The sequence below is a fragment of the Chelonia mydas genome, chromosome 6, assembly GCF_015237465.2.
Source record: "Chelonia mydas isolate rCheMyd1 chromosome 6, rCheMyd1.pri.v2, whole genome shotgun sequence".
NCBI classification, from domain to species: domain Eukaryota; kingdom Metazoa; phylum Chordata; order Testudines; family Cheloniidae; genus Chelonia; species Chelonia mydas.
Genome location: NC_051246.2, coordinates 130,901,605 through 130,929,115, shown reverse-complemented (window position 1 = coordinate 130,929,115; position 27,511 = coordinate 130,901,605). Strand labels below are relative to the sequence as shown.

Here is a 27,511-nt window from a genome sequence, read left to right as displayed (position 1 = left end):
CAGTCTTACTGAAACAATTTTCCCCACTGAATATGTTTTCCATTTAAAAGTTAATTTTCAGTCATGTAGCTATTCTAAGCTCCATATTTTGCTCATATGTTTCAGTACCTTGAGCTTTTCCCCTGAACTAATTTGCCCCACATAATGGATATAGAACCACTGAGAAATTGAAAAAGGGGGAGACTGATTATGCACAAGCACATTCCTTAATCAGTGTGTATATATTTATGCTAATATCTGAAGTGATGAAACTTTCAGATTGGCAGTCCTGGGCACTACTGTCATATATTTATCCACAGAACAGATAGTCTAGGTAAGGGTTTCGATGCTGGCCTGCCATCTCTGCGGGTTAGAAGAGATTTCACTCAGTTCTTGTCCTCATTTCTGAGACTAACAATTATATTAATGCTAATTGTGTAGGTAATTGCTAATTGACAGTGTACTAATTGTAAACTGAATCAAGTTGTATACTGTGGTATGCATTAGTGTCACAAATCTTTCACCTTTTTTTAACATTAGGAAACTTTTTATGAATATGGAACTTCAGAAATTAGCTCTTGTTCACTGCTTGAAAAGACAATCCTCTCCGTGACATCACAACTGGTTGCTGTGAAATGGTTCCAATTTTTTTCAAGTGAATGTGCTTTCAAAAGTGGACATATTTGATGCCTGTAGATTGGGGGGAGACCTCAAAGGGGAGGTCCGCTCACAAAAACAATGGGCAAAAGTGGCCATATTGACAACACTTGAGACTAAAGACCTCCATTTAACCACAGAATCAGTAAAGTATGGGCGGGAATGGTGTAAAATTTTCCCACACCACCCCATCAGTGTGCTTGCTTTGACCTGGAGAAACAGCCTCGGATGGTAGTGAATTGTTCACTACAATTTCTTCTTCTTCACAGAACTTGCGCAGGAAACCTTTAATTTTTTAGCACAAACTTTCCTCTTATATTTATCCCACCCTTCTCAATAATGTCATCTTGTACCATGCTAAATGCACTGTTTTCCTCTTGGTGTTGGCACACCTAAAATATGTGTAGACTAGAACTTGAAAAAGTGTGTGTCAGATGAGGAACCTACAGCTGCACCAACAATCTTTGCAGAACATAAGGTTTTATGTAAAACTCAATGGGCTGGATTGACAAAGAGGCTTAGGCTCAGTGTTGCAGTGTGTAATTTTAGGCACCCTTCTGCCAATGGACTCCTCAGCCCTGAGTTAGCTGCCCAGCTTCTCTGTATAATGCATTGGGGAGGTGGGGGGGTTAGGTGCCTAAGAATGGGATCAACAAAAGCTAGCAAGCTGAGTGGAGACTGAGCTGCCTAAGGTAGCTAATAGGAAATACTGGGGTGAGATGTGGCCTAAGCTTGGTGTCTTAAAGGGACTTAGGGGCCTGCCTCCATCTGGAATTCACATCTCCTGGAGTTATGTGCCTAAGACCTTTCTTGCTAGGGAGAAAAAAAAAGACAGGTGATGCCCCCTTCTTCCCTTTAGCACATTCACCCAAGCATTCAGATCACTCACCCAAGATGTGGGAGACTTGGATTCAAATACCCTCCACCCCCCGTCTAATGTGGACAGGGATTTGAACCCGCATCTTTGGAGAGTGTCTTAACCACTAGCCTATGGATAGGCTTGGAAGGATTAGATTTTTATTGGTTATTGTAAATGTCAATTTTGTCGGACACACAGACTCATTAAAAATATTTCTATCAGTAATAACTGCGAGCACTTGAGTTTGATTTTAATTATATTTACTCTGTATATTTGGACATGAGATGTAGTCAGTTTGTTTTAATGGTTATAAAGCTGTAACTTTTTTAATCTCAACGTCTGCTGTCATTAAATAATTGTCTGACCCTTATAATTTCCCACAACAGTGAAAATGTAAATTGATAAACATAAAAAATACTTAAGCCCCATGATTTTGCCCAACTGAAAATTTCAATGGTACAAATAGAAAATATGCTTATAAAATATCAATATTTGTTGAAATTATTAAAAAAAAAAAAAAAAACATTCTGCCAAGCCTACCTATGGAATATTCTGGTGTGGGGAGGTCTCTCTCTCCTGCTGAAGCCATTTCACTTTTCATATATGTTCACTGATCCAGAGACAGAGTGAGACTGACTCAGTAGCTAGCTGAGTGGTCAGGACCCTCACCTGGCCAGTGGGAGATCCACCTTCAGCTCTCTGTTCCAGTGAGTATTTAAGTGTTTTACATGAAGTGGAATGGCTTCAACAGAATATTGAGGGACACACCCCAGCATATCTCATAGCCCAGTTGTTAGTGCACTCTCCAGACAGGTAGGTTCACATCCCAGCTCCAAATTGGGCAAAGGGGGTATTTGAATCCAGGACTTCCATATCCTGGATGAACACTCTCAATGCTGGGCTAAAGGTTATCAGGAGGCCACCTTTTCCTCCTCCAGTGCTGTCACTTTGTTTAGGTTTAGGGCCTGATCTGTTAGGTAGCTTCTGAGAATACCTTCTGCATTGGGCCCTGCAGATGAAATAGGCAGAGGAATGCCTAGTTGGAGGATCCTGTCGGGGCTTGGGCGTGAGCGAGGCACGTGGGCATCAGGACTGAGGTCGCTTTGTGTGTGGCCAGTGGCAGATTTTTAGATGCCTAAAGGAAACATGGGTGCCTGGGGACTTCAGGTACCTACAAGGGTTAGCTGGAAGCTGAGTGGGGGTTTTGAGGATCTGAATTTTGGACTTAGTTGCTAAATGGCAGTTGGGGCTAATCCATAATGCGATTTAGGCATGCAAATTCTAGCCTTTGGGTTTCAAAATCCGAACATGATATTACATTGCTCTACATCTCTTTCATGAGCTTGCAGACAGCTCCATTACTTTTGCTGTTCAAGGCTTTGCCAAGGAGCCGTTCAGTGAAAATAAAAAGACTCTACTTGCCTTCACTACTGCTGTTCAGATTTCTGTGGTTAGTGTGACAGGATTATCTTCCGGAGTGAAGATGCAGCCTGTAGGACTGTATTTGAACTCCATTTTTGTTTTAAACTTTTCTCAGAGACACCCAGTCCCTTCTGGAAGTGTTTTCTGTTCCTGTCTTTCCCCTACCTGTGACTTAGAACTGTCTGCCTCACTTCCATTTTATAGTCTGTCTATTCTTATTTTTTAGTTGTCTGTAAGGCAGAGTGATGACTTTGAGGTGTTTGAATTTGAAGATTTTGTCAGTCGCACTCTGCCTCTGGTAACCCAATGTGCCCCTTGTCCACTCTTACTTGAAGGGTGGCTGAATAACCAGAAAATTTCTTAATCATAACCTTTACATTAAAATGTAACTCTTCCCCACATAACATTCTACCCATACGCTGCTAAGTACTTGCCAGAATAAAAGTTAGCATCCAAATTCTGGTTATTCTGAAAAGTCTATTTCTAAACTAGATACACGTAATCACAACATGCAAGCCAGATCTGCTTCATTTAGCCACTTTCTGAGTGAAGTGCTGGGTACAGTTCAACCACTAGTATAGAAAGTGTCATATTGTTATCCACACAATTACAGAAAGTGTGCTAGAATTGATAGAGCATGATGTCTTGTGTGTGTCTTGTAATGGTTTTGAAAAGGGTTTGTCTCAGTCTGCACTAAAAGGCAAATAGTTTCCAACACTATTTGTGTGGGTTAAGGGGAGTATGTTGATACTTGTGAGATTTTGGAATTGTCGTCTGTGGAAAGTGCCCATTATTAAACTCTCACATCTCTACTAAGAACTGTATTAAATGGTTAACCGACAAGCCTGATGCTTATTGGTTTCTGTTAATGGTTAAACTCCGCCCCGTGTGCCCGGCGTCCCTCTGGGCCGCCAAGGTCCATCCTGGTTTCTGGCCCCGCACCCGAGGTCCTGGTTGCCACCCTGCTGCTGCCTGGCATCCTGTTGCACCCGTGGTTTGTCCTGGCTGCTGAGACCCCAGGCGCGCGGGGATGCTGGATAGCAGCCGAGCCACGGGCGAGGGGCCCAAAGCTCGGGTGCTGGGTAGCAGCAGAGACCCAGATGTGGGGCTGGCAGCTGGGATCCCTGGGCGTGGGGGCAGCACAGGAGCCCTGCGTAAAACATGGGGGTGCTGCAGCACCCCCCGCGTGCCTAGTTCCCTGGGTAAACGTTTAACCGTGTAACGAATAGAATTTTAATCGGTTACATGGTTACTGTTTTTAAACGTTATTTACATGCTTAGTACTTAGTTAAAAAAAAGGAGTACTTGTGGCACCTTAGAGACTAACAAATTTATTAGAGCATAAGCTGTAGCTCTTTTTATGGATACAGACTAACACTGTACTCTGTACCTAGTACTTAGTATGTTTTAATTGTTGAAACAAACTCCCAACTCGCCTGTTGACAAAAACTAGACAGACTTTCTCAGGATAGACCTAAAGCAAAATGTGACTAGGCCCTGATTCTGGGAGTAGCCGTCTTACTTGTCCACTATTAGACTAACTCAGCCCAGGCTTGTGTTTATAGTCATTAATCATACCCCTTCCCATCTAACCATTGCTTCACTTGGTGACAAAAGGTATCAATGTCTGATGCATTAGAAGTGTGCCATTCCTCTTTAAACTTGTCCTATAAATCCTTTGTATCTGAATACTCCTAAAGACAAAGTGGGCTGTATCAGTTTTCCTTTGGAATAGGTAAAGAATGTAGAATTTTATTTTTAACCTTATGTTTATTGTGAAGGGTAGCTGTGTACTCCCCACCCCTCTTCCTTGGACTTCCAGTGCAAGAAAATAACAAGTCTCCCCTTGAGGGAGAAGCCTAGAGAGAGAGAGGAGGGCAGGTCATTAGAGGAGAGAGAACTAGGAAGACCACTCACTGAGAGAGCCATGAGCTCCTCTTTCCTGTTAGACTGTGTAATGGTTACTTTTAGGAGCGGATCAGTACAGCCGTGCTTAATTTCACTCAAACCTGATGGGTCTTAACCTCTTTATAACCACTGCCATTAAAAAGTGTTTCCTAATGTAGATGGACCTTTACCTTTTGACACACTGCCAGTTTTGCTAGGCTGCTTTTAAGCATTGAGATATTAGGCTGCTTAGATAAACTAAGAATTCTGCTGCTCTAAACTGTTAATTTTATTGTTAGCTCATCTTCATATCCCAACCCCCTGTTCTTGTCTGAATTGCATTTTATCTGAAACCTAGGGCAGGGACTCTTTTTATTACTTGCTTTCTGGTACCTGACACAATGAGGTCCTAAATGCTTGGGGGGGGGAAAGTTCATGTCCTTTGGGAAAATTCAGTTTTGATGGAAGTACATGAACTCCATGCTTTTCAGTGAAGAGGCATGTGCTCATGCCATTGCTGAATTGACCATTTGTTTTCTGTACTTGGGGACATCGTCTGCTAACTGAAAGAGATGATAAGCTCTACTTCTTTATGATGTGACTCTCACAGGACATGGAAAACCAAAAAGAAAAAAGGTTTGGATAAATCTTAATTCTTAGGTTTTGCTTTTATAAAAAATAAAACTGCAAACTACAAAAATCATAGAAAAATATTTAGAGTATCTGACCTCTTGTGTAAATATAATGTTTAACTATTAATGTGGGGACATTCCTTTGAGGTGAGCTCATTTAAAAATTAACTTTCGGAGCCATTTAGTAGCTGAAAACTTACGAAATCAGTTTAATGTTTAATATACATAGCTCTCTGGTGGTAAAGATTTTAGGAGACATTACATCGTTTTTGGTGTTTACTAACCCCCAAGACTTGTATAGATTAGGATAAAAGATGTGATTCTGGAATGTGTAAATCAGTGTGTTCTCAGGGTATGTCTGCTTTACAAATGCTACATTGACACAGCTGTAGGGCTGCTGCTGTACTGCTGTAGCATAGACACTTAGTGCAGCCACAGAACAGTTTTTTCTGTTGCTGAAGTAAACCTGCACATCTACAAGTGTTGGCAGCTAGGTCAACAGAAGAATTCTTTCATAGATGTGTCAGTGTCTACATTTGGCTTAGGTTGGCTTAACTACGTCCCTCAGGGTGTGAAATTTCTCACAGCCCTGAGTGATGTAGCTAGGTTGTTCAGCGTTTTAGGTGTAGACCAGGGCATGTTGTGTAGGCTGTGTTAAAGCTTTTGCCTGCGCACAAGTTGCCACAGTTTGATAAATCATTTTACTTAAACCATTGCAGGTTTTCTTTGTGGATTACTTATATCACTTTAAAACTTTTGTTGGGTTCAACTTGCAGCTGTAAATATACAGATTCAAGCTAAATTCTTGTAAGTCAGGTTCAAACTGCTAAGAAGGGTAACATGAGTAACAACATTTAAACTAAATCAGTATAAAATTACACCTCTAATTACATGAATACAAATTTGTGAGCAGCACAGGTCTAACACATTTGAAGCTGGTTGAGTTAAAGCCTACAGGGGAGCTTATTGCCCTGTCTGCATTACTCTGCAAACATACTGGTTAGAACATGTTTGCTAACACTCTAACAGCATCTTTTATCCAAGCCCTGTACCAGGTTGAGTGCATCAGCACACTTGGTGTTAGGAGCAGGGTCTGGAAGGGAAATTTACCCTACTGCCCTTGAGATAACAAAACCAACTGCTCTGTCTTTGTGTGACATTACTGTACAGGGGAGCCATCGGCGCTTTTGTCAACTTAGTTTTGATTGTTGCAAAGTGCCAAGCACACTTTTGGACTCTAGATAAACTTAATATTCTATTACTATAGCTTCTTCTCTTTGGTACAGTACTGACCATGTTTTCAAGAACAAATACCTCTTCTAATCAGTTATTTCAAATATGCGGAGCCACACGGCGTAGAACAATCAAGTAAAAAAGGAGAAACTCCGCCAAAATATTTTGGTTTTAAAGCTGCAAACGGTGTTAATTTATTTTTAGAATAACCAAGGATGTTGCCTATTTCTAGAAGATATCCAAGACCATATGCTGCTTTATTTAGGTGGATGCCATTAAAATATTTTACACCAAGAATATCACCTTGATCGATCGGTCCTTCAGCACTCATATAGATTGCTCCAGTCACAACACGTCTTCAATTCTTGTCTTATCCTGGCCTTCCTTCTCCATGTGTGACCATGCCTTTTCACGATAAAATCTTCCCATCTCTTTGGAGGTCGGCTGAGTGGTTGTTTCAGTTCCCCTGGGGACCACTCGTGGACAGCTGCAGTCCACTGATTGTCAGTGAGCTTACCTATATGCCCATCGCATTTTACTGTACCTGCTTTCGACAATGACATCCTGCACTCCACTCTGCTGTCTGATCACTTCACTGGGGACTCTGTCGCAGATTGAAATCCCCAGAATTCTTTTTTCCATCGCTGTTTCTGTGACAGACAGTTGTTGCTCCTCTATCTTTGTCAGCACCATGTTTCTCTGATGTACAACATTTCCGGTAGTACTGTTGAGTTAAAGAGGTTGCCTTGTTGTTTTTTCCTTGGAAGACATCCTTGATAGAATTGAATACACACCAACCAGCTTGCTTTCTTCGCAAGACTTGACCTTCCTGATCATGGTGCATGTTAATTTCTTGGCCCAAATAGACTTATTGTTCAGCTTCTTCTGTCTGTTCTCCCTTGATTATTACTTGGGCTTTTGGCAAGGCATCAGATCACGTACATTTCGTTTTAGAGCGGGTCATTTTCAGTCCAACTTGGCTGCTTTTTGTGTTGAGGTCTTGCAGCATTTTCTGTAGTTTGGAGTTTTCGGCAATCAACACAGCATTGTCCGCAAAAAGAAACGGAGTACTTGTGGCACCTTAGAGACTAACAAATTTATTTGAGCGTAAGCTTTCGTGAGCTACAGCTCACTTCATTGGATGCATGCTGCGAATCTAAGGTGTTTTAACTGCTCTCCGTTGACTCTGATTCCACCCTTCCGGTTCGTCTACCTCGTTACCATTTTGAGGCAGGCTGTGAAGAGCAGGCAGGTTTTTGAAGGAATTTCAGCATAATAGACCATATCTTCACAATAAACCAGCTATTGGATCGCTCGATTCAAGACAAAGACAAAATTCCCTTTATGTATTGCCTTCATCGACTAAGAAAAAGCATTCGACAGAGTGGAGATCAATGCAGTGCTGAAAGCTCTTGCAGAGCAGGGCATTGACACAAACTACATGAGACTACTAAAGGAAGCAAACTCTGACTGCATGACGGATTAACTCCGACATTCTCCTTTGCATTCCAGCCAAAAAAGGCGTGAAGCAAGGAGACAGTTTCACCAAAACTCTTCACCAAGAATATAAAATATCTTAACTGCTGTAGAGCATTGTCAGCTGCTCCATAGTTAAGGTTGCAGTCCAGTTCCCATTGCAAGGCCTATAAATAGATTTTAAGGCCAAAAGGGACCGTTATGATCATCTGGTCTGGTCTCCTGCATAATACAGACCAGAGAACATTACCCAATAATTCTTGACTTAAGCCTATACATTCTGTTTGAGCTAGCCTAGAGTTCTGTTGTAGACCAATCCAGTCTTGATTTAAAGGCTTGCCTTTCCTTGCCCTCCTACAGCTCTCTTCTTCTCCTCTTCCTCCTTGTCTGTCAAATACAGAAGTCTGCTTTCCTTCTGTAACCCCTCCACTTGCCACAGTGGCCCCATCCTAACGCGTTTCCTGATCAATCTCATGCCCACTGTCATCTCCTCCCTTATTAGTCTCCTTGTTCTTTCACTCTTCTGACTCTCTTCCTTCACAATACAAGCAGGATTTAGCTTCTCCCATTTAAAAAATAAACCAAACCAAAAAACTACCTACCCGTGACCCAACTTGCTTCTCCAGCTACCGCCCCTTCATTTCAATGAATGAACTGTTTACAATTTTTCTCAACTTTGTCTTCTCCAATCTAGCTTCTGCCCCCATGCATTTCACCGAAACCACTCTTGCCAAAGTCTCTGACCTCTGCCGAGCCAAAGTTCAGAAACACACTCAACCTGCAGTTGTCTTTGGTACAGTCAACCATGCTTTTCTTGGAATCTTGACTTCCCTTAGCTTCTGTGACTGTCCTGTCCTCTCTCCTTTTTCTAATTGCTCCTTCAGTGGATCTTCCTCATCTGCTTCCCCCCCCCCCCCAACTTTCCGTGGGGGCTCTGTTCTCCATCCTCTCCTTCGCCCGCTGCACTTTTTTCTCTTTTTTTCCCATCAGCAAACACAAATTTGACTACAGTCAATAGGTTGATATACATATCTACCTCTCTACTCCAGACATGTCTCCTTCTGTCCAAACTAAAATCTTGGCCTGTCTCTGAAGACATTTCATTGATGTCTAGCCATCAGCTTCTAATATACTGGCCAACATTGTTTCATTGTTTCCTTGTATTCGCTATCTGTCTGTGTCCATCTGTTGTCTCTGTCAGGGCAGGGATCATCTTTTTGTACAGTGCCTAGGACAATGGGGTTCTAGTCCATGACTTCGACTCCTAGGTGCTAAGATAATACAAATACTAAGTAAATGCTACCCCTGTTTAGAGGCTGAAAATTAGTAACATGCCTTTGGATCCATATGGACTTTTCCACCAGATTTCATGCATGGAATGAGTTGGAAATTTTTGAATTGTAATTTCCTAAAAATCCCCAGTGGGGTGCTCTTGCCTTCAGTCTGAAAACTGTGTTTTGCTCATTCATAATTAAAAAGAGTTGGGGGAAGAAAGTAAAGCTGTGATGGGGGATGGGATCTGAGAGAAAGTATGTCCTGGGGGCCTGAAGCACTGTTGGAGGGATGGGCACGCCTCCAGAACCAACGTGCCTGGGGGAATCCACGAAGGATTACAAATGAGTTACATCCACCGATGAATTTTACCCATCTAGCAGGAAGCAGAAATTAACTGTCCTAAGCAAAAGTCCTAGCCTAATGGTGCAGTTGTCTTGGTGGAATAACTCTTTGAAGGAGGCATGGGGCTTCCTTAGAGCCAGAGGCAGCCCCAGTAGTGCAAATCAAAAATGTGTTCCTGGTCTTGGGGAATTAATCTTTGCATAGTGCACCTTTCAATAAAAGTGGGGAAGCTTTTGGGCATGAGAAGGAGCATTTAGAACAAGTATCACATGGCTCCTGAGGAATGTCAGAAATAGCCATTACGCATGTGAAATCCCTCTGAATTAACTGCATTTCTACAAATAACCAAATGTTACTAAGTCTTGCAAACACAGCAAGGATATTACAAATCTGTCATTTAATAAAGCATTGGGCAGCTACCGACTTAATCTCTTCGTCTCATTCCTGTGAAATTCCACTGTCTGTATAAACCAAGAAAATTCCACCACACAAAATATGGCAAGGGAGGACTTAAGGCTGCACCTGCCCATTCGCTTTCTGTTTTCCATATCCTTCCTGAAAGTGAGACTTGAATTAACCAAAGTCACCATGCATAACCAGGAAATGTAGAAATGGTGACTTTCCAGACAGAACAACCACACAGCCTTAACAACCCCTGCAGGGATGTTCAGAGAAACTTGAATCATCACAGTACCTTATTCTTCCCTGACAAAAGCTGGCACATTTTTCTTGCCCATTGCAATTCCAAATTAGGACTTCTGTTTATATAGTTTACCAAGACCTCCACTGTGATGTGCATAGCACTGTTTCTGGAGTAACTGCTACTGATTCATAAATCCCACTGATCCAAGTTGATCTGCTTTTCCTTGTTTCTAGCTGCACAGTCACGGTTGAAGAGGTTAACACTACATTATGGGATTTCTGGAAAATTAATTTTTGGTAGTTGTCACCTGAACTTTGCGCTTAAAGAATCTGTTGTGTGGGAGAACATGTATACTGAACCTTGCATAATCTAAAGTTACTATAGCTTTTGCTCTGTAAAAGACAGAATGTGGATCACTTCACCCAATTCTGAAAAGCAGCTGCCTTGAAGGTGGAAGACGACAACTGTCGAATAGTGTACAGCAGCATTATTAGGGCGTTACCAAATTCTCGGTCCATTTTAGTCAATTTCACAGTCATAGGATTTTAAAAATTGTAAATTTCATGATTTCAGCTATTTAAATCTGAAATTTCATGGTATTATAATTGTAGGGATCCTGACCCAAAAAGGAGTTGTGGGGTAATCACAAAGTTATTGTGTATGGGGCGGGGGGGCATTGTGCGGTATTGCTACTCTTACTTCTGCGCTGCTGCTGGCGGCGGCACTGCCTTCAAAGCTGGAAAGTGGTGACTGTTGGCCAGGAGCCCAGCTCAGAAGGCAGAGCCACTGCCAACAGCAGTGCAGAAGTAAAGTGGCATGGTATGGTATTGCTCTGCTTGCTGCTGCCTGCAGAGCTGGGCCCTTAGTCAGCGTCCGCCACTCTCCGGCTGCTCAGCTCTGAAGGCAGCGCAGAAGGAAGGGTGGTAATACTGTAACTCCCTAAAATAACCTTGCGACCCCCCCCCCACCCCCCCCGGCAATTGCCTTTTGGGTCAGTATCCGCAATTTGAGAAATGCTGGTCTCCCCCTGTGAAATCTGTGTAGTATAGGGTAAAAGCATACACAAGATAAGATTTCATGGTCCATGACTCGTTTTTCGTGGCCATGAATTTGGTAGGGCCCTAAACATTATGCAGCAGTTCAGAAGAGAAGTATACATGAGACATATTTTCATGTAGCTTCATTGTTCATACATATAGTTGAAACTCTCCTCCGTTTCCGATTTTCTTAAGTTGGGGAATTCCTTGGGGGTCTTGGTGACTGGGTCCTGTGAGGGCAGTAATGACACACATCATCTGATGGCTGTTCAGTGTCCTCTGAAATTAGTTTTAGATATAAGCTTGTATCTTGTTCTCAGAAGAAAAAGCATCTGTGCACTAAAACCACCATCCTGGTTGCCATTTCTCAACAAAGAGAGCACAGATTAAATGGGAACGAGGGCTGAACTATCCCTATAATAATAAAACTTGTTCCTCTAGTCAGAGTTGAGGCATACAGATTGGACAATGTGAGTAAGGATATGTTTTTCTCTGCTAGTTCTCCAGTTGTCAGTTTGAGACTTTCACAGTCTGGTGGTTGAAAGGGGTTGCTAACCCTGTTAATTTTCCTCATGGAGTATGGAACCCAGTATCCTTATGTGTAGGGCCCTGCAAACCTGCAGATATCTACTTTATATCCACCGATATCTGCATCCATGGACCAGGTTTGTGGATTGCAGATGGATGCAGATCAAAATTTTATCTACAGCTCTGCAAATCTGCTGATATCTACTTTATATCTGTGGATACAGATAGCTGCAGATCATGTTTGAGGATCAGATGCGGATGCAAATTTTTATCCGCGCAGGGCTCTACTTATGTGGTTGGCACTACGAGTGGATGCCTTTGTGATTGGAGCTGAAGGCCTTGAGTTGTGTTCTTCAAGCTATGTCTTCTGTTTAGCTGGCAGCCATGGCAGGTCTAGGTTTATTGCTTGTCCTGTGCTGTGCACTATTGTACTTCCTATCTGAACTTCAAGCTCCAAAGTTGTTTATCAATTTTCAAAAGTAGTAAATTCATCCAGATAAGAGTCTAGTCTAGTAGTCTGAGCAGGGGACTGGGAACTAGGGCTCTGGAGTTCCCATCCCAGATTTGACTCAGACTCTTGGTAGCCTTGGGCAAATCACTTAGCCTCTCTGTATTAGTTTCCTCATTAGTCAAATAATGCTAATACAAAAATGTTGAAGATGAGCACTATATAATGCTATGTGTTGTCATTATTATACATCATTATTGAGGGTTTCATGCCATTATTTTCAATAGACCTGTAGCAAATTGAGGTGTCTCTTACTTTGTTTTTAATTCTGTTGGAATCAGTGGCTCCGAAAGACTTGTAGCAAGTTGTTTCCCCATAGACTTTCATTAGAAATGGATCTAGTCTCAGTGGAAGACTCAAGCATCTGGGCTTGTACAGACTAATCTTGGTGATATACATCTCAAACCAGATGATTATCTACAAGTTAAACAAAAGAGAAACTAATTCTTATAAATTATTTATAAAGCTTTAATTCCTGGGCAAAGATCTTAAGCCAGGTTTTAAGCTGTTGTGTTTTTTCAATGGACTGGTTTTAAGCCCCTGAATATGGAGGTTTGGAATTGATCTATGGATTAACTTTTAAATATAGTTTTTGTGGCAGCAGTGCATAAAATTCAAAAGATAAAATTAAAATGAAATTTGGGCTTTTGGTTTTTTGGCTAATAAAGACAAAAGCAAATGTAGAAACCATTTCAGTTTCAGAACTGCTATGCTTGCATGTGTACACGTGGAATAGTATCACAAAAGCGAACAACCTTCCCCCATAAACCAGTTGAAAAAATTGTTTTGTTTGTTCCATTTTAAACCAAAATAGGTAAGTGACTCTTTGGAATTTAGAGAGACTAGAATTCGCTGCCAGCTTACCACATGCAGGCTGTAACGGATTTTTCATTTTGAGGAAAAGAAGCTTACTAGAGACAGCACAATTTAAAATGGATAACTTAATAAACTTCAGAATTCAAACATTTTTTCCATTTCAGAGAGGTGTCATAATTTTGTTTTTGTTGTTTTGGTTAGGGTTGTGGCTTTTTAAAGTGTGTTGCAGATATTCTTGAACTACAAAAGCAGCCCTCAAGCTTTTGTTTAAACTTTTAAAATAACTTTTGATAGCATGCTATAGCTGCAGAAATTAAGCTGAACCGCTTCTTAGGACATTTTATGAAACATAATTAAATATTTTAACTTTAAAATTCAAGACATGCTCACAGTCACACTGTACATCTCATAATTACACCACTTCAGGTACAGTCATCCACTGTGTGAAAAGATTATGGGCCAAATTAATAGATTCCAAGGCTAGAAGGGACCATTGTGATAATCTAGTCTCACCGCCTGTGTTACACAGGCCATAGAACTTCCCCAAAATAATTCCTAGAGCAGATCTGTTAGAAAAATCTGCCCCTTGCCATGTCTCTGAACCCCGCTTGCCTTCAGTAGAGTTGTATGTGTCTAAATGAGGACAAAACGTGTCCTTGTGTATGCTGGCCAAGATGGTCTAACTTTCAACCTGTCAAATTATTACAGCAGTAGTACTTGCAACATAACACATTTAATAATCTTTACCATTGGCCACTGTCTTGTGGTTTACACTGCATCTTTTGTTGTTCAGTTGTAGTAAGGTTTTACAGCTTATGTAGTTAGGTATTCAGTAGATCAGTTTCTCCATGTAAAAGTTTTAGATAGTGACAACTGCAATATTTGGTTGCAGTCTATTTTGAGCTTCATTTTGAGCTCATTTATCCAGTCAAAGTGATGTGCCTTTTAAGATTTTATTAGGTAGTGTCTGTTATAATGTATACTCTAGGCTGTAAATTGCAGAGAAGTTGAATTATCAGACTAATTGAAATTCCATGTGTTCACTGACTTTTTGAAAAAATTTGAGTTGAGATTCCTGCTTTCAGAATTCAAACCCAAGGGTAAACTGATACTTGCAGTGAAATTAAAAGTCAGGATTTTCCTAAAGTGAACTTATTGCTTGAGAAAGGTGCTGGCTTGTTGGACTTGGAGAATGAAGTCCTCCATCCAAAAAACTTTGAATAGAGTGCTTTCTGATGGTACCTACCCCTCTAATAAATATCTCATCCCAAACAGTGCTGTGAACTTCAGGGCTGAGTGAATAATTTAGTCTCTATATTCGCACATCTCAGCAGATAAGTCAAAGGTGCCAGTTATAGTAGTTTTTGTGATACACATGTCCACTGGGAAGTGGATTGAGACCACCTTACTCTCCATATAGACTGCCTTTTGATCACTACACAGTGTTGCCAACTTGTGATTTTATAGCAATTCTCATATTTAGTGTTTTCCTAAAGCCCCCACTCCTGAAATTACATGAGAATCTCATACTTTGTTAAAAAAAATTAATCTAGTCCAGGGGTAGCCAACCTGAGCCTGAGAAGGAGCCAGAATTGACCAATGAACATTGCCAAAGAGCCACAGTAATATGTCAGCAGCCCCCGACCTGCTACCTCCGTCCAGCACCTCATGCCCACTAGCAACCCCGCCAATCAGCGCCTCCCTCTCCCTCCCCATGCCTCCTGCCCGCCGCAATCAGCTGTTTTGCAGTGTGCAGGAGGATCTGTTGGGGAGGGAAGAGGAGCTGAGGGCATGGCAGGCTCGAGGGGAGGGGCAGGAGCCTTGGGGGAAGGGGTGGAGCGGTGGCAGGACCCGGGGCAGAGCAGGGGGTTGAGCAGTGAGCACCCCACAGCACATTGGAAAGTTAGCATCTGTAGCTCCAGCCTCGGAGTCGGCGCCTATGCAAACAGCTGCATCTTAACCTCTGAAGAGCCGCATGTGGCTCCGGAGCCACAGGTTGGCCACCCCTGATCTAGTCCTTATGCTTGCAGAGGAAACCTTGAAAATATGATGCATAGAGGCTCAACTTTAGATTGTAGGGGTTCATGATTGTGTGCGTGTGGTGCTCTGATTTATGATTTATAACACTTTTGGATTGGCAATATTGCAACCAGTGTGTGCTGCATTCAGGCCAGCAAAAGGCTCCATATCCCATTTATCAATCCCTTGAGCCTTCTAGTCCTCCAGTAAATGATTATCTGAGATTTCTTCTGTTTAGCTAGGACTCTTGGAAAGCAGGATTTGAAACATCAGTATTAAAAATAAATAAATAAAAGTGGGGAATTACATCTGGATCCCTACTCTCTGATTTTCTATTAGAATTTAAATTTTATTTTAAAATTACAAGCAAATTGAAAAAAGAACAGGAGTACATGTGGCACCTTAGAGACTAACAAATTTATCTGAGCATAAGCTTTCGTGGGTTACAGCCCCCTTCATCGGATGCATGCAGTGGAAAATACAGTAGGACGATTTTATAAACACAGAGAATATGAAACAATGGGGGGTGTTATACACGCTATAACAAAAGTGATCAGTTAAGGTGAGCTATTACCAGCAGGAGAGGGGAAAAAAAAACCTTTTGTAGTGATGATCAAGATGGGCCATTTTCAGCAGTTGACAAGAACGTGTGAGGAACAGTACGGGGGGGAAAATAAACATGGGGACATAGTTTTACTTTGTGTAATGACACATCCACTCCCAGTCTTTATTCAAGCATAATTTAATGGTGTCTAGTTTGCAAATTAATTCCAATTCAGCAGTCTCTCTTTGGAGTCTGTTTTTGAAGTTTTTGTTGTTGTAATATTGCAACTTTTAGGTCTGTAATCGAGTGACCAGAGAGATTGAAGTGTTCTCTGACTGGTTTTTGAATGTTATAATTCTTGGCGTCAGATTTGTGTCCATTTATTCTTTTACATAGAGACTGTCCGGTTTGGCCAGTGTACATGGCAGAGGGGCATTGCTGGCACATGATGGCATATATCACATTGGTAGATGTACAGGTGGATGAGCCTCTGATAGTGTGGCTGATGTGATTAGGACCTTAACTGATCACTCTCGTTATAGTGTGTATGATAACATCCATTGTTTTTTGTTGTCTGTGTATATAAAATCGCCCTCCTGTATTTTCCACTGCATGCATCCGATGAAGTGGGCTGTAGCCCACGAAAGGTTAAGCTCAGATAAATTTGTTAGTCTCTAGGGTGCCACAGGTACTCCTGTTCTTTTTGCGGATACAGACTAACACGGCTGCTACTCTGAAACAAATTGAAGTACCTTTACTTGCATAAAAAATTTTATTCCTGCTTCATCCCTGCTTTTATACTGATGAATCATCTTATCTGGATAACTTCAGGAAAGCTTATCTTAAATGTAAGGTAATTGGAAAAATGACATTTGCAAGTTTCAGAATGAGAGAAATCAGCTGTGACTTTGAGTCCGATTCTGTGGTGCGCCTCTTAGAGGTGTGCACAGAGATTCTGGATTGGCTAGAGGCTGGTGCAGCCTGTGGTGTAAATTAGAGCATCCCAAAGTTTGCTGTTATATGACAGCTTCCTGACTGCTCTCTCTGAGCTGTCTCAGAGCCCAGAATTTTCAAGTGTCAGTATGTTGTGGAGACGTCCCTTCCCTTCTCTTCCCCGGCATGCACAATTATACTGCTTTCACTGGGGCTTGTGAGGGTAGTGGTTTATGCCAGCCTTATGTTGTTCCTGTGGGTCCTGTTCACCACCAGAGTGGCATATAAGGGTCAGAGCAGAGGTGATCGTTCCCCCCCCCCCCCCCTTTTCACTCAGCGTAGCTAGTTCTTGAATGTACACATTATGGGCCAGATTAATTTCCGTGGGTACAGGGAGTTGTAAATTGCATGCAAACACTGTTCCACAGTTGTACATTGAGAGTATCCAGGGTAAGATTCTGATTCCTGTCCTGTCCTGCCCCCTTTGTGAACTGCAGCAGTGGCTGCTGGTTTCAGTGCTGTTCCCCTCCATCTGACACCACAGTTTCTAGTAAAATATGTCCTCTGTGTCTAGCTTGGCAATGGTGCAGATCCTAAATGAAGACAGTTATTATTTGAGGGTGGCTTCTAAATGTCGTGTTACAGTAATTCATTATGGATTCCACTGTTTATAAAGAAAAAAAATTGGGCACATTGATATGAATAAATGTTTCTTTACATTTCCATTTTCTTACAGTTCTGTCCATACAATGATTTCCTTCATTCTCCAAAATTAAGATCTTCTCAAGGAATGCCAGTCAGTGATGATTTATTTTTTAGCAGAAAAAAAGCTTCAAGGAATTTATTTCAGAATAGTCTAGATCTTAACTCTGAGCATTCTCCTGTTTGTCCTGGTAAGTATCATTGTAGATAATTGTGTTTAAATAAGCAGAAGATCTGTTAGTGATCAGGTGCATTTAGGAAAACTTGGTAAGACATCTGTGCTCATTTACAGCATTCTGAGAATGTATAATCATTTGGTGATTTTTGTTTTTTTAAATAGGAAGGCTCCAGTATTGAGTAAATAAAAGCAGAGTTATTTCCTCAGCTGCAGTAAATTGGCATAGGTGTATTGAAATCATGGGCACTGTGCTGATTTACAAGAACTACAGTCAGATTCTTAATCCTGGTCTACACAGAAATTTGCATTGGTTTAACTAAATTTGTTTAACATCACACCTTTTGTTGAATCAGTTTAGCTTTTGTGTGTACACATGCCCTTAGTTTCAAAGTATGCAATTTAATTTGGCTATGTAAGAAATGATTAATAGGAAATAGTTCAGTCTTTTAACAGCTAAAATGAATGACATAATTTCAGGGTGACCTTGAGTCAAGACCTTTCTCCTGATTTTAAAATGTAGAAAAAATGCTGTATCACAATTTCTATGTAGATCAGCAGGGAAACAGTTTTGACCAGAGTTCTTGTGCATTGTGTAAAATACAGTTCAAACTTCAGATTGAATAGTGAATGAAAGAGCAATGGAACAATTTGAGACAACGTCTCAATGGGAACAGTTTGAGAAAATAGTGATTTATTGCCATGGAAACTGTTCTAACAAAGGCCTTATTGAATAGTAAACTTAATAAATGGAGCACTGAACTATAAATTGGGCAACATGCCGCAATGGCTACATTTATATAATGTATCCTTTTCAGAAATATGTTTTTGTCAGCGGTGAAATGGTTTTCTATTGCGTATGTTCACATTTTCCCTTTTCTGTTGTGTTTTTTAATAATTGGTCGGCGATAGACATAAAACTAGAAAGTGCCTGAATAGTTTTTGGTGGTGAAAAGTGACTTTTGAGAACGGTTTTGAAAAGAGATTTTTTTTTTTCCCTTTTAAAATAGTTGGGAACCTTTTTAAAGATAAATTCTATAAAAGATTGGGCATTCAGTGCAATGCCTAACTTACGATAGCTATCTTTTGTATTCTAATAGTGAAAAGGCACGTGGAGACACTGGGCAAGACCAAACTTGTTTCATTCCCTTTTCTTGGCAGTGCACTGTTTATATTCAACCCCCATTGGGAGCATTGACATATTTGGAATTCCAAGCGTTTTTACTATTCTGTTAAGAATGATGTCATTTTAAAGAAAAACTTCATATTTTTCTGTTTTTAAGGCATTTTTCTCCCCTTTATTTTTCCATATTCCAAGAAGAAATTACTTGTTTGGTTTTTGTTTCACCTACTACAAATCCCATTGTTGGTAATATGCCTTGGTAGAACCACAGGCTTCTTTGCATGAGTGCCAGCCATTATTCTAGGTTATGTGCATGAAGAACATTATAAGGTTGCTTAGAAACTCATGAGTGCAGCACTGAAAACTTTCAAACTTTTCATTTAGGTTTTATTATCCAAATTAAAAAAGAGTTTTTTAATCACTGTTAATTAATAATATTTTTATAACTATTCAAAAAGGGTTTTAAGTTTGTGTTTGTTTTAATTGTGTTTTTAAACTGCATATGGAGGTACTTGCTGACATTTTTTTTTCCTTTTGTAAGGTGGTGTGGGCTCTCATCAGCCACATATTTCAGGGAAATGTGGACAACTTGGATACTCACAGATACGTGGAAAGAGTGGTAGTGTGGGTTCTGATTTACAACTTTTAGGATTAAATAACCATCGGCAAGATAAAGGTACATGGACTATAATCATACTCCACATTTGTGCACACCCCTTGGAGAGCATTATTGTGTTGTCCTGTGTCAGGTCTCTTAGTAAATATTTTATTTTTATTTGGATGAAATATGATCTGGCAATTTTCTGTGTTTAGTAAAAGAACATAGATGAGATGAAAAAACAAATAGCTTATAGTCAAAGTATAACCAAACACAAACATGGACGTAGAATTTTTGAGAGACCAGGTAGCTTGTACTAAACACATGAAATTAGATGGTATGAACAATTCATCTATTACAGTGGTTCCCAAACTTGTTCCGCCACTTGTGCAGGGAAAGCCCCTGCCGGGCCGGGCCAGTTTGTTTTCCTGCATGTCCGCAGGTTCGGCTGATCGCGGCTCCCAGTGGCTGCGGTTCGCTGCTCTAGGCCAATGGGAGCTGCTGGAAGCGGTGCAGGTCGAGGATGTACTGACCACCGCTTCCAGTAGCTCCCATTGGCCTGGAGCAAAGAACCGCGGCCAGTGGGAGCCGCGATCAGCCGAACCTGCCGACGTGGCAGGTAAACAAATCGGCCCCGCCCGGCAGGGGCTTTCCCTGGACAAGCAGCAGAACAAGTTTGGGAACCACTGATCTATTAGCTTGCATCTTTCGCTCAAATAAAGCTCTGCCCTTCACTTATAATAGTTTGGGTAAATGTATTATTTTGCTACAAATTATTGCTGTAATAGTATACCCAACCAGAATTAAATGCCACTGTCTTCTTAATGGTATCCTATTGAATCTAGCATTTTGACTGTTTTAGACTGATACTTTAAAGATGGTGATTGTCATGGACTTGATTATCAACTGTGGGTTTGTCTACATGGAGAATAATTCTGGAATAGCTGTTAATGATAACCTCCAAGTGGGGATGCTCTTATTCCGGAATAAAAGTGCCTTTATTCTGAATTGGCTTAATCCATTTTGGGTAAACCAATTTGGAATAAAGCACTCTTACTTTGGAATAAGCGCATTCACATGTGGAGTTATTCAGGAATAGTTAATCCACTTCAAATTCACACCCTACCTTATTCTGGATTAACTCTAATGTGTAGACAAGTCCTTAACAAAATAATGCTTGATTCCTCCTAAAATTAGTTTTTTTCAGAGTATTTTAAAGCCTAATTGAAGGACAAGTTGGCTAGAAAGAGAAGTAAAATTAAAATGTTGTTGGTTGTTAAAGAGGTTAATTAGTATAAATAATATTTTTTCATTCCTTTTAATATCAGTTTGTGCCAGCCTAAATTTTACCAAGACCCAGCGAACTTTTTGCAGTCCAGCAGAGCGTACTTTGTCCTTTCCAAGTTCTAACACAAGCCAAGGGGCCTTCATTCTTCCATCTTATCCACTCTCATCACCTAGAAACAGTCCAAAGCACACCTCCCCTCCTGCTGAATCTCCAAAGAAGTCTCAAGATCATGCTGTTAACTTTTCAAATTCCTGGCCTCTTAAAAGCTTTGAAGGGTTGTCCAAGCCCAGTCCTCAGAAGCTTCTCAATCAAAAGTCAGGAGACAATGCAGGTAAAAATATTGCAGAAAAATAAGTTTATGGTCACACTTTGAAAGTGGCCTTCAAAAAAGTGTATGCAAAACCTGCATCTGTGTGAATGCATTGGGAAATGTGCACTTATCCTGCTTGCGACTGTAAACTGGGTTTTGCATATGCACTGTTGTGGGCACATGGTCAAGACCCAGCTTTTGAAAATTCAGCTCTTTTGTTTATACATTTAAAAAAATATATATTTGCAGTTAGATTAATCTAACTGTTTTTGCTTTTATACTCCAGATAAGTGCACAAATATGTAATGTACTAGGCAAGAATTGTCTCAGTTGGAACACACTTAAGAGCTTGGCTACACTTGCGAGTTACAGTGCAGCAAAGGAGCCCCGGGTGCCCTAGCTCACTACCTATCCACACTGGCAAGGCACGTACAGCGCTCTGACTCTGCGGCTGGTCCCTCCTAGTACTCCACCTCGGCGAGTGGAAGAACGTTTTGTGCACCCCTGCTGGAGCGCCGCAGTGCCAGTGTGGACGCCTTGGTCATGTGCTCTGATCGGCCTCCAGAAGTGTCCCACAATGCCTGTTCTAGCCACTCTGGTCATCACTTTGAACTCTACTGCCCTGCCCTCAGGTGACCAACCATCAGACCCGCCCTTTAAATTCTCTGGGAATTTTGAAAATCCCTTTCCTGTTTGCTCAGCCAGGCGTGGAGTGGTCTCCGCAAATCTTTGCGGGTGACCATGCCTCCACGCGCCAGGCCATCCCCAGTATGGAGCAATGGCGAGGTGCTGGACCTCATCAGTGTTTGTGCGGAGGAAGCTGTCCAGTCCCAGCTGCGCTCCAGCCGTAGGAATGAAGATTCCTTCAGGCAGATATCAAGGGACATGCTGGAAAGGGGCCGTGACCGAGACTCACTGCAGTTCAGGGTTAAAGAGAAGGAGCTGCGGAATGCCTACCGCAAAGTCCGTGAGGCAAACAGCCGCTCCGGTGCTGCCCCTGCGAACTGCCGTTTCTATAAAGAGCTGAATGTGATACTTGGGGCCGACCCCACCTCCACTCCGAGTACCACCATGGACACTTCAGAGCCCAGTTCTATAAGGCGGGAAGAGGAGGAGGAGCAGCAGCAAAGCAAGAGCGAGGGTGCTGAGGCGGAGGAAGACACCCCGGAATCCCTAGATGCATGCAGCCAGGAGCTGTTCTCAAGCCAGGAGGAAGGTAGCCAGTTGCGGCGGCTGGTGCTTGGGGAAGGACAAACACCAGAGGTGGTTCCCGGTAAGCGGCTTTTATTTTGGGAAGGAAGTTACTTGGTGCGGGCTCTTGGGGTGAGGAGAGTATGGGCTGCATGCATGCCTAGATGCAGAATAGGGCATTAATGTGCTCTTTTACATCATGGTAATCGGCCTCAGTGATCTCTTCAAAGGTCTCATCCAGAACTTGGGCAATGCGCTTGCGCAGGTTTCTCAGGAGAGCCACCGTGTTCCTTGTCCCAGTAAGGCTAACTTGTCCACGCCACTGTGCCGTGAGGGGCGTGGGGACCATTGCTGCACACAGGCAACCTGCATACGGGCCAGGGCGGAAGCTGCATTGCAGTAGAAGACCCTCCTTTGCTTCCCAGGTCACCCTCAGCAGCGAGATATCTTCCAGGACGAACTCCTGTGGAAAATGTGGGGATAGTGTTCGATATAGGGGGCCCCCTGCCACTGTTGGCTCTCCCTAACGCACGGAAACCCAGAGGACAGTACAGCTGTGAAACAATCAGTCACGCTTGACCCTGTGCTTACTCACCATTTTTGGGCTCCTGTGGGTTGTGTGTGCTCGCTTTGGAACGGGCAAATTATGCTCTTGGGCAAGCACAGTCTACACTTAAGTACGGGGGAATCATTGTTCTGTCTGGTGTGAACAATGCTGTCTCTATTAAGTGTTGCATTTTGCCTTTGCAGATGAAACCTTGAGATCTCAGCTGTCCATGTTACCACTGGCCGAAAGACTCCAAAGAATCAGAAAGAGGCCACGTAGAAGCAAGGAAGACATGTTGCATGAACTAATGCAGCATTCAAGTAATGAAAATTGAAAAGTGCAGGAGTGGTGGGATAGTGCAAGGAGGATCCGCCAGCAGAATGAGGAGCTCTGGCAGCAAAGCACGGATCAGCTGATAAGCATCATGGCACGCCAAGCGGACTCGACCCAGGCACTCGTAGCCATCCAGGCATAGCACTACCGTGCCCAACGCGCCCCCGCCCCCCCTTGTCCCAAAACTCTTTCCCTTGTGCCCCCATGTCACCTCTAACCCACTTTCCCCAACATCCGGGTTCTTATCGCCACCAGCTGCCTCCAACACCTGTAGCTTCACCACCCAGCCCTGAAAACTATGATCCTTACCCACTGCACTCAACCCCCATCACCATGCAGTATAGCCATCTTGAAGTGCAGCACAGCAATCCAGACAGGAAGGCTGAGTATGATAACAGGACATATGCAAATCTGTGATTTTACGGTTCCCCACCCCACCCACTTGCCCTTTCTGTTTCCCAAGCAGTTGTGTTTGTTTTCAATAAATGGATTTTTTGGCTTTGAAAACATTCTTTATTATTGCATAAAGTAAAAGATACCTTAGCCCAGGAAAGAAACAGGCACTGCAAGTCAGTGTAGCAAACAGATTCCTACTAACATTGGAACCACTGCACTTCACTCTCAGGCAGGGCACTAGACATTACTGGTGGCTTTCAGCCTCAAATTGCTCTCACAAGGCATCCCTAACCCTTGCAGCCCTGCTCTGGGCCCCTCTAATAGCCCTGCTCTCTGGCTCTTCAAATTCAGCCTCCAGGTGTTGAACCTCTGAGTTCCATGCCTGAGTGAATCATTCACCCCTCCCTTCACAAATGTTATGGAGATACAGCACGCGGATATAACCGCGGGGATGCTGTCATCGGCCAGGTCCAGCTTCCCATACCACGAGCGCCAGCGGCCCTTTAAACGGCCAGAAGCACACTCCACAGTCATTCTGCGCCGGCTCAGCCTGTTTGACTGCTCCTTGCTGCTGTGAAAGCTCCCTGTGTAGGGTTTCATGAGCCACAGCATTAAAGGGTAAGCAGGGTCTCCAAGGATCACAGTGGGCATTTTGACTTCCCCTACGGTGATCTTCTGGTCTGAGAAAAAAGTCCTGGCTTGCAGCTCCCTGAACAGGCCAGTGTTCCAAAAGATGCGTGAATCATGCACCTTTCCGGGCCAGCCTATGTTAATGTCAATGAAATGCCCACGGTGATCCACAAGCGCCTGGAGAACCATCAAGAAATACCCCTTCCGATTAACATACTCGGAGGTGAGGTGGGCTGGTGCCAGAATTGGAATATGAATACCATCTATCGCCCCTCTGCAGTTAGGGAAACCCATTTGTGCAAAGCCAGCCACAATGTCATGCACGTTACCCGGAGTCACGGTTCTTCTGAGCAGGATGCGCTTAATGGCCCTGCAAACTTGCATCAACATGATTCCAACGGTCGACTTCCCCACTCCAAACTGATTAGTGACTGATTGGTAGCTGTCTGGAGTTGCTAGCTTCCAGATTGCAATAGCCACCCGCTTCTCCACCATCAGGGCAGCTCTTAATCTTGTGTCCTTGTGCCACAGGATGGGGGCGGGCTCCTCACACAGTCCCATGAAAGTGGCTTTTCTCATCCGAAAGTTCTGCAGCCACTGCTCGTCATCCCAGGCTTGCATGACGATGTGATCCCACCACTCAGTGCTTGTTTCCCGAGACCAAAAGCAGCGTTCCATGGTGGTGAGCATGTCCGTGAATGCCCCAAACAAACTTACGTTATATGCGTTACTCGAGTCGATATAATCGTTGGAGCCCTCACTGTCACTTTGGATCATAAGGAATAACTTGATTGCCAAACGTGACGTGCTGGCAAGACTCGTCAGCATACTCCTCAGCAGTTCGGGCTCCATTCCCGCAGACCAAAAGGGAAGACAGAGTGCGCAGTACAAAAAATGTTGAAAGATGGCGCCAAATGTGGACGGAAGCACAGGGATTGCTGGGATGCGAACCGATGCATCACAGGGCATTGGGACAGGACCTAGAATGCCCTGCCCTCCCACCCCCTTCCCACAAGCCACAGCACCAGAATGGGAAGAGGTGCTCTGTGGGATAGCTGCCCATAATGCACCGCTCCCAATGCCGCTGTAAGTGCCGCAAATGTGGCCACACCCGTGCGCTTGTTCCTGTCAGTGTGGACAGAAGCAGTGCTTTCCCTACTGCTCTCTCCGAGGGCGGGTTTAACTCAAAGCTCTCTACATCTGCAAGTGTAGCCATGCCCTAGTGTACCATCTATCTTCTGATTAAAAGAAGATAGCACTTGTAAAGAAAAACAATCTAAAAGACTTAAATGCAATAAAATACCTTCATGAATGAATATACGAGAAAATGATACTCATTGCATTTTACCTTTTTTCCCTTTTAACCTTTATTTGGAAACTTCTGTATTCAATGACCAGAATACAGAAGTTTCACACCTATTTAAAATCTAATGACCTCACAGTTTCACACCTATTTAAAATCTAATTAAGGCCAAATGTACTTATAATGGGAATTTTTATGCTAATTCCATTCCAGTTTCAACATCAGTCATTGCCATTAACGCTCGGTGTAAGACCTTGTCTATGCAAGGAAGTTGCACTGTCTTAAACTGAAATGGTTTTTAAACTGATTTAGTTAAACCTTTGTCGAGACACGCTTATTTTAGTTTAAGGGCAGCTGGTTTCAGTTTCTTAGGGCACGTCTTCACTGGCAACATTAAAGCGCTGCCGCAGCAACGCTTTAACACGGCTTGTGTCGTCGCGGCGCTGCCAGCGCACTCCCAGCGCTCTAAAAACCACCTCCGCAAGGGGCGCAGCTCCTGGCGCTGCCGCACCGTCTGTGCTGGCGCGTTACAGCGCTGAAAGTTGCAGCATGCGGGTGTGTTTTTTCACACCCCTGAGCGAGAAAGTTGCAGCGCTGTAAAGTGCCCGAGTAGACAAGCCCTTACGCTGATTCTTAGGCTACGTCTACGCTACACAGCTTTTAGCTACACGGCAAAACTTTTGTCTTTCAGGTTTGTTTTTTTTTAAATGCCTCTGAAAGACCAAAGTTTTGTTGTTCAGTTGCCAGGGTAGACATCTGTGTGAAGTGTTAAGCCCCCTCTGAAAGACACGAGTTTTGCCAGTGGCAAGCACCACCGTGAACAGCGCGTTGTCGGCAGGAGCGTTCTCCAGCCGACGATGCAAATGCCGCTCATTGGGGGTAGAAGTTTTTTGTCGGCCGGAGAGCTGATAAACAGGAGCTATGCTGCCTGACTTTTAGCAGCATGGCTGTAGCTACACAGCCACGTCACTTAAAGCTGTGTAGTGTAGGTATAGCCTTAATGTATTTAAGCTAAAACAAAACGCTCCTGCTTAAAACCGAACCAAGAGTGATCCACACAGCTTTTTGCAGAGGTTTAACTAAATCAAGTTAAAATCACACGTTTAAGTTCAACCAGTGCAGCTTTCTTTTGTAGAAAAGCCCTAAGTCAGTTATTTGGCAGTTTTCCCCCTAAAGTGACTGTCCTGATGGAGCACAACTATTAATAGCTGACTTTTTGCATGCCTAGCCTGTTTGCAGTAGCTGTGCCATTTGTTCTTTCACTATAATAGTCTTCTTAGCGGAGCAGTTTCCACAGCATTTATCATGGAACCAGACAACTTTTACTTATTCTGGATTCAGAAAGCTAAATCTAGAGCACTATTTAATGTGTACATTTTGTTCCCTCAAAACATATGTAAAATAGACCAAGTTACATCTCCTAAGAGAAAGTATCCTGGACAAAGGTGAAACACTTTTGTAAGCCGCTGCCAGTGTAATAAGGTTACTGTAATGGCAGAGTGTAGGGCAAAGATGCTAGAAAGTTGGCAAGCAATGAAAATATCTGAGTAAGGAACCAGAAGATGTTCAATATAGTATCACTTAACATATTTTTGTAAAGCAAACTAAAATACAATATTGAAAAACATGGATGTTTTTAACTAAAATATCAAAGGCTTACCTTTGGCCGTTCTTTATGACCTTTCACATATAAGTAGGGTCATATCAAATTCAGGGTCCATTTTGGTCAATTTCACAGTCATAGGATTTTAAAAATTGTCAATTTCATGAGTTCAGCTATTTAAATCTGAAATTTCAGGGTGTTGTAATTTTAGGGTCCTGGCCCAAAAAGGAGTTGGGGGTGGAGGGTGTTGCGGTACTGCTACCCTTACTTTTACACTGCTTCCTGCAGAGCCGGGCACCTGGCCGCCACACAGTTCTGAAGACAGCTCAGAAGTAAGGGTGACAATACTATGACCCCCCTTAAAATATGGCAATACTATGACCCCCCTTTGTGACCCCCGTGCAACTCCTTTTTGGGTCTGGACCCCCAATTTGAGAAACACTGGTCTCACCCCATGAAATCTGGTCCTTTATGTGCTTTTACCCTATACGGTACAGATTTCACGGGGGGAGACCAGATTTC

General features: G+C 42.7%; 1 protein-coding gene across 9 annotated transcripts in view; it reads left to right on the top strand.

The window, feature by feature from the left end:
* TOGARAM1 (TOG array regulator of axonemal microtubules 1) overlaps positions 1-27,511 on the top strand; it is an 84,709-nt gene that overhangs the window by 2,721 nt on the left and 54,477 nt on the right. For 7 of the 9 annotated variants that reach the window (XM_043549565.1, XM_043549567.1, XM_043549568.1 and 4 more), the window contains 3 exons: positions 17,527-17,683; positions 19,332-19,466; positions 20,717-21,007. In XM_043549565.1, coding sequence (XP_043405500.1) covers positions 17,527-17,683; positions 19,332-19,466; positions 20,717-21,007 — 583 coding nt within the window. The remainder of the gene's footprint in view (positions 1-17,526; positions 17,684-19,331; positions 19,467-20,716; positions 21,008-27,511) is intronic. The other 2 variants (XM_043549566.1, XM_043549569.1) reach the window with 2 other exon arrangements.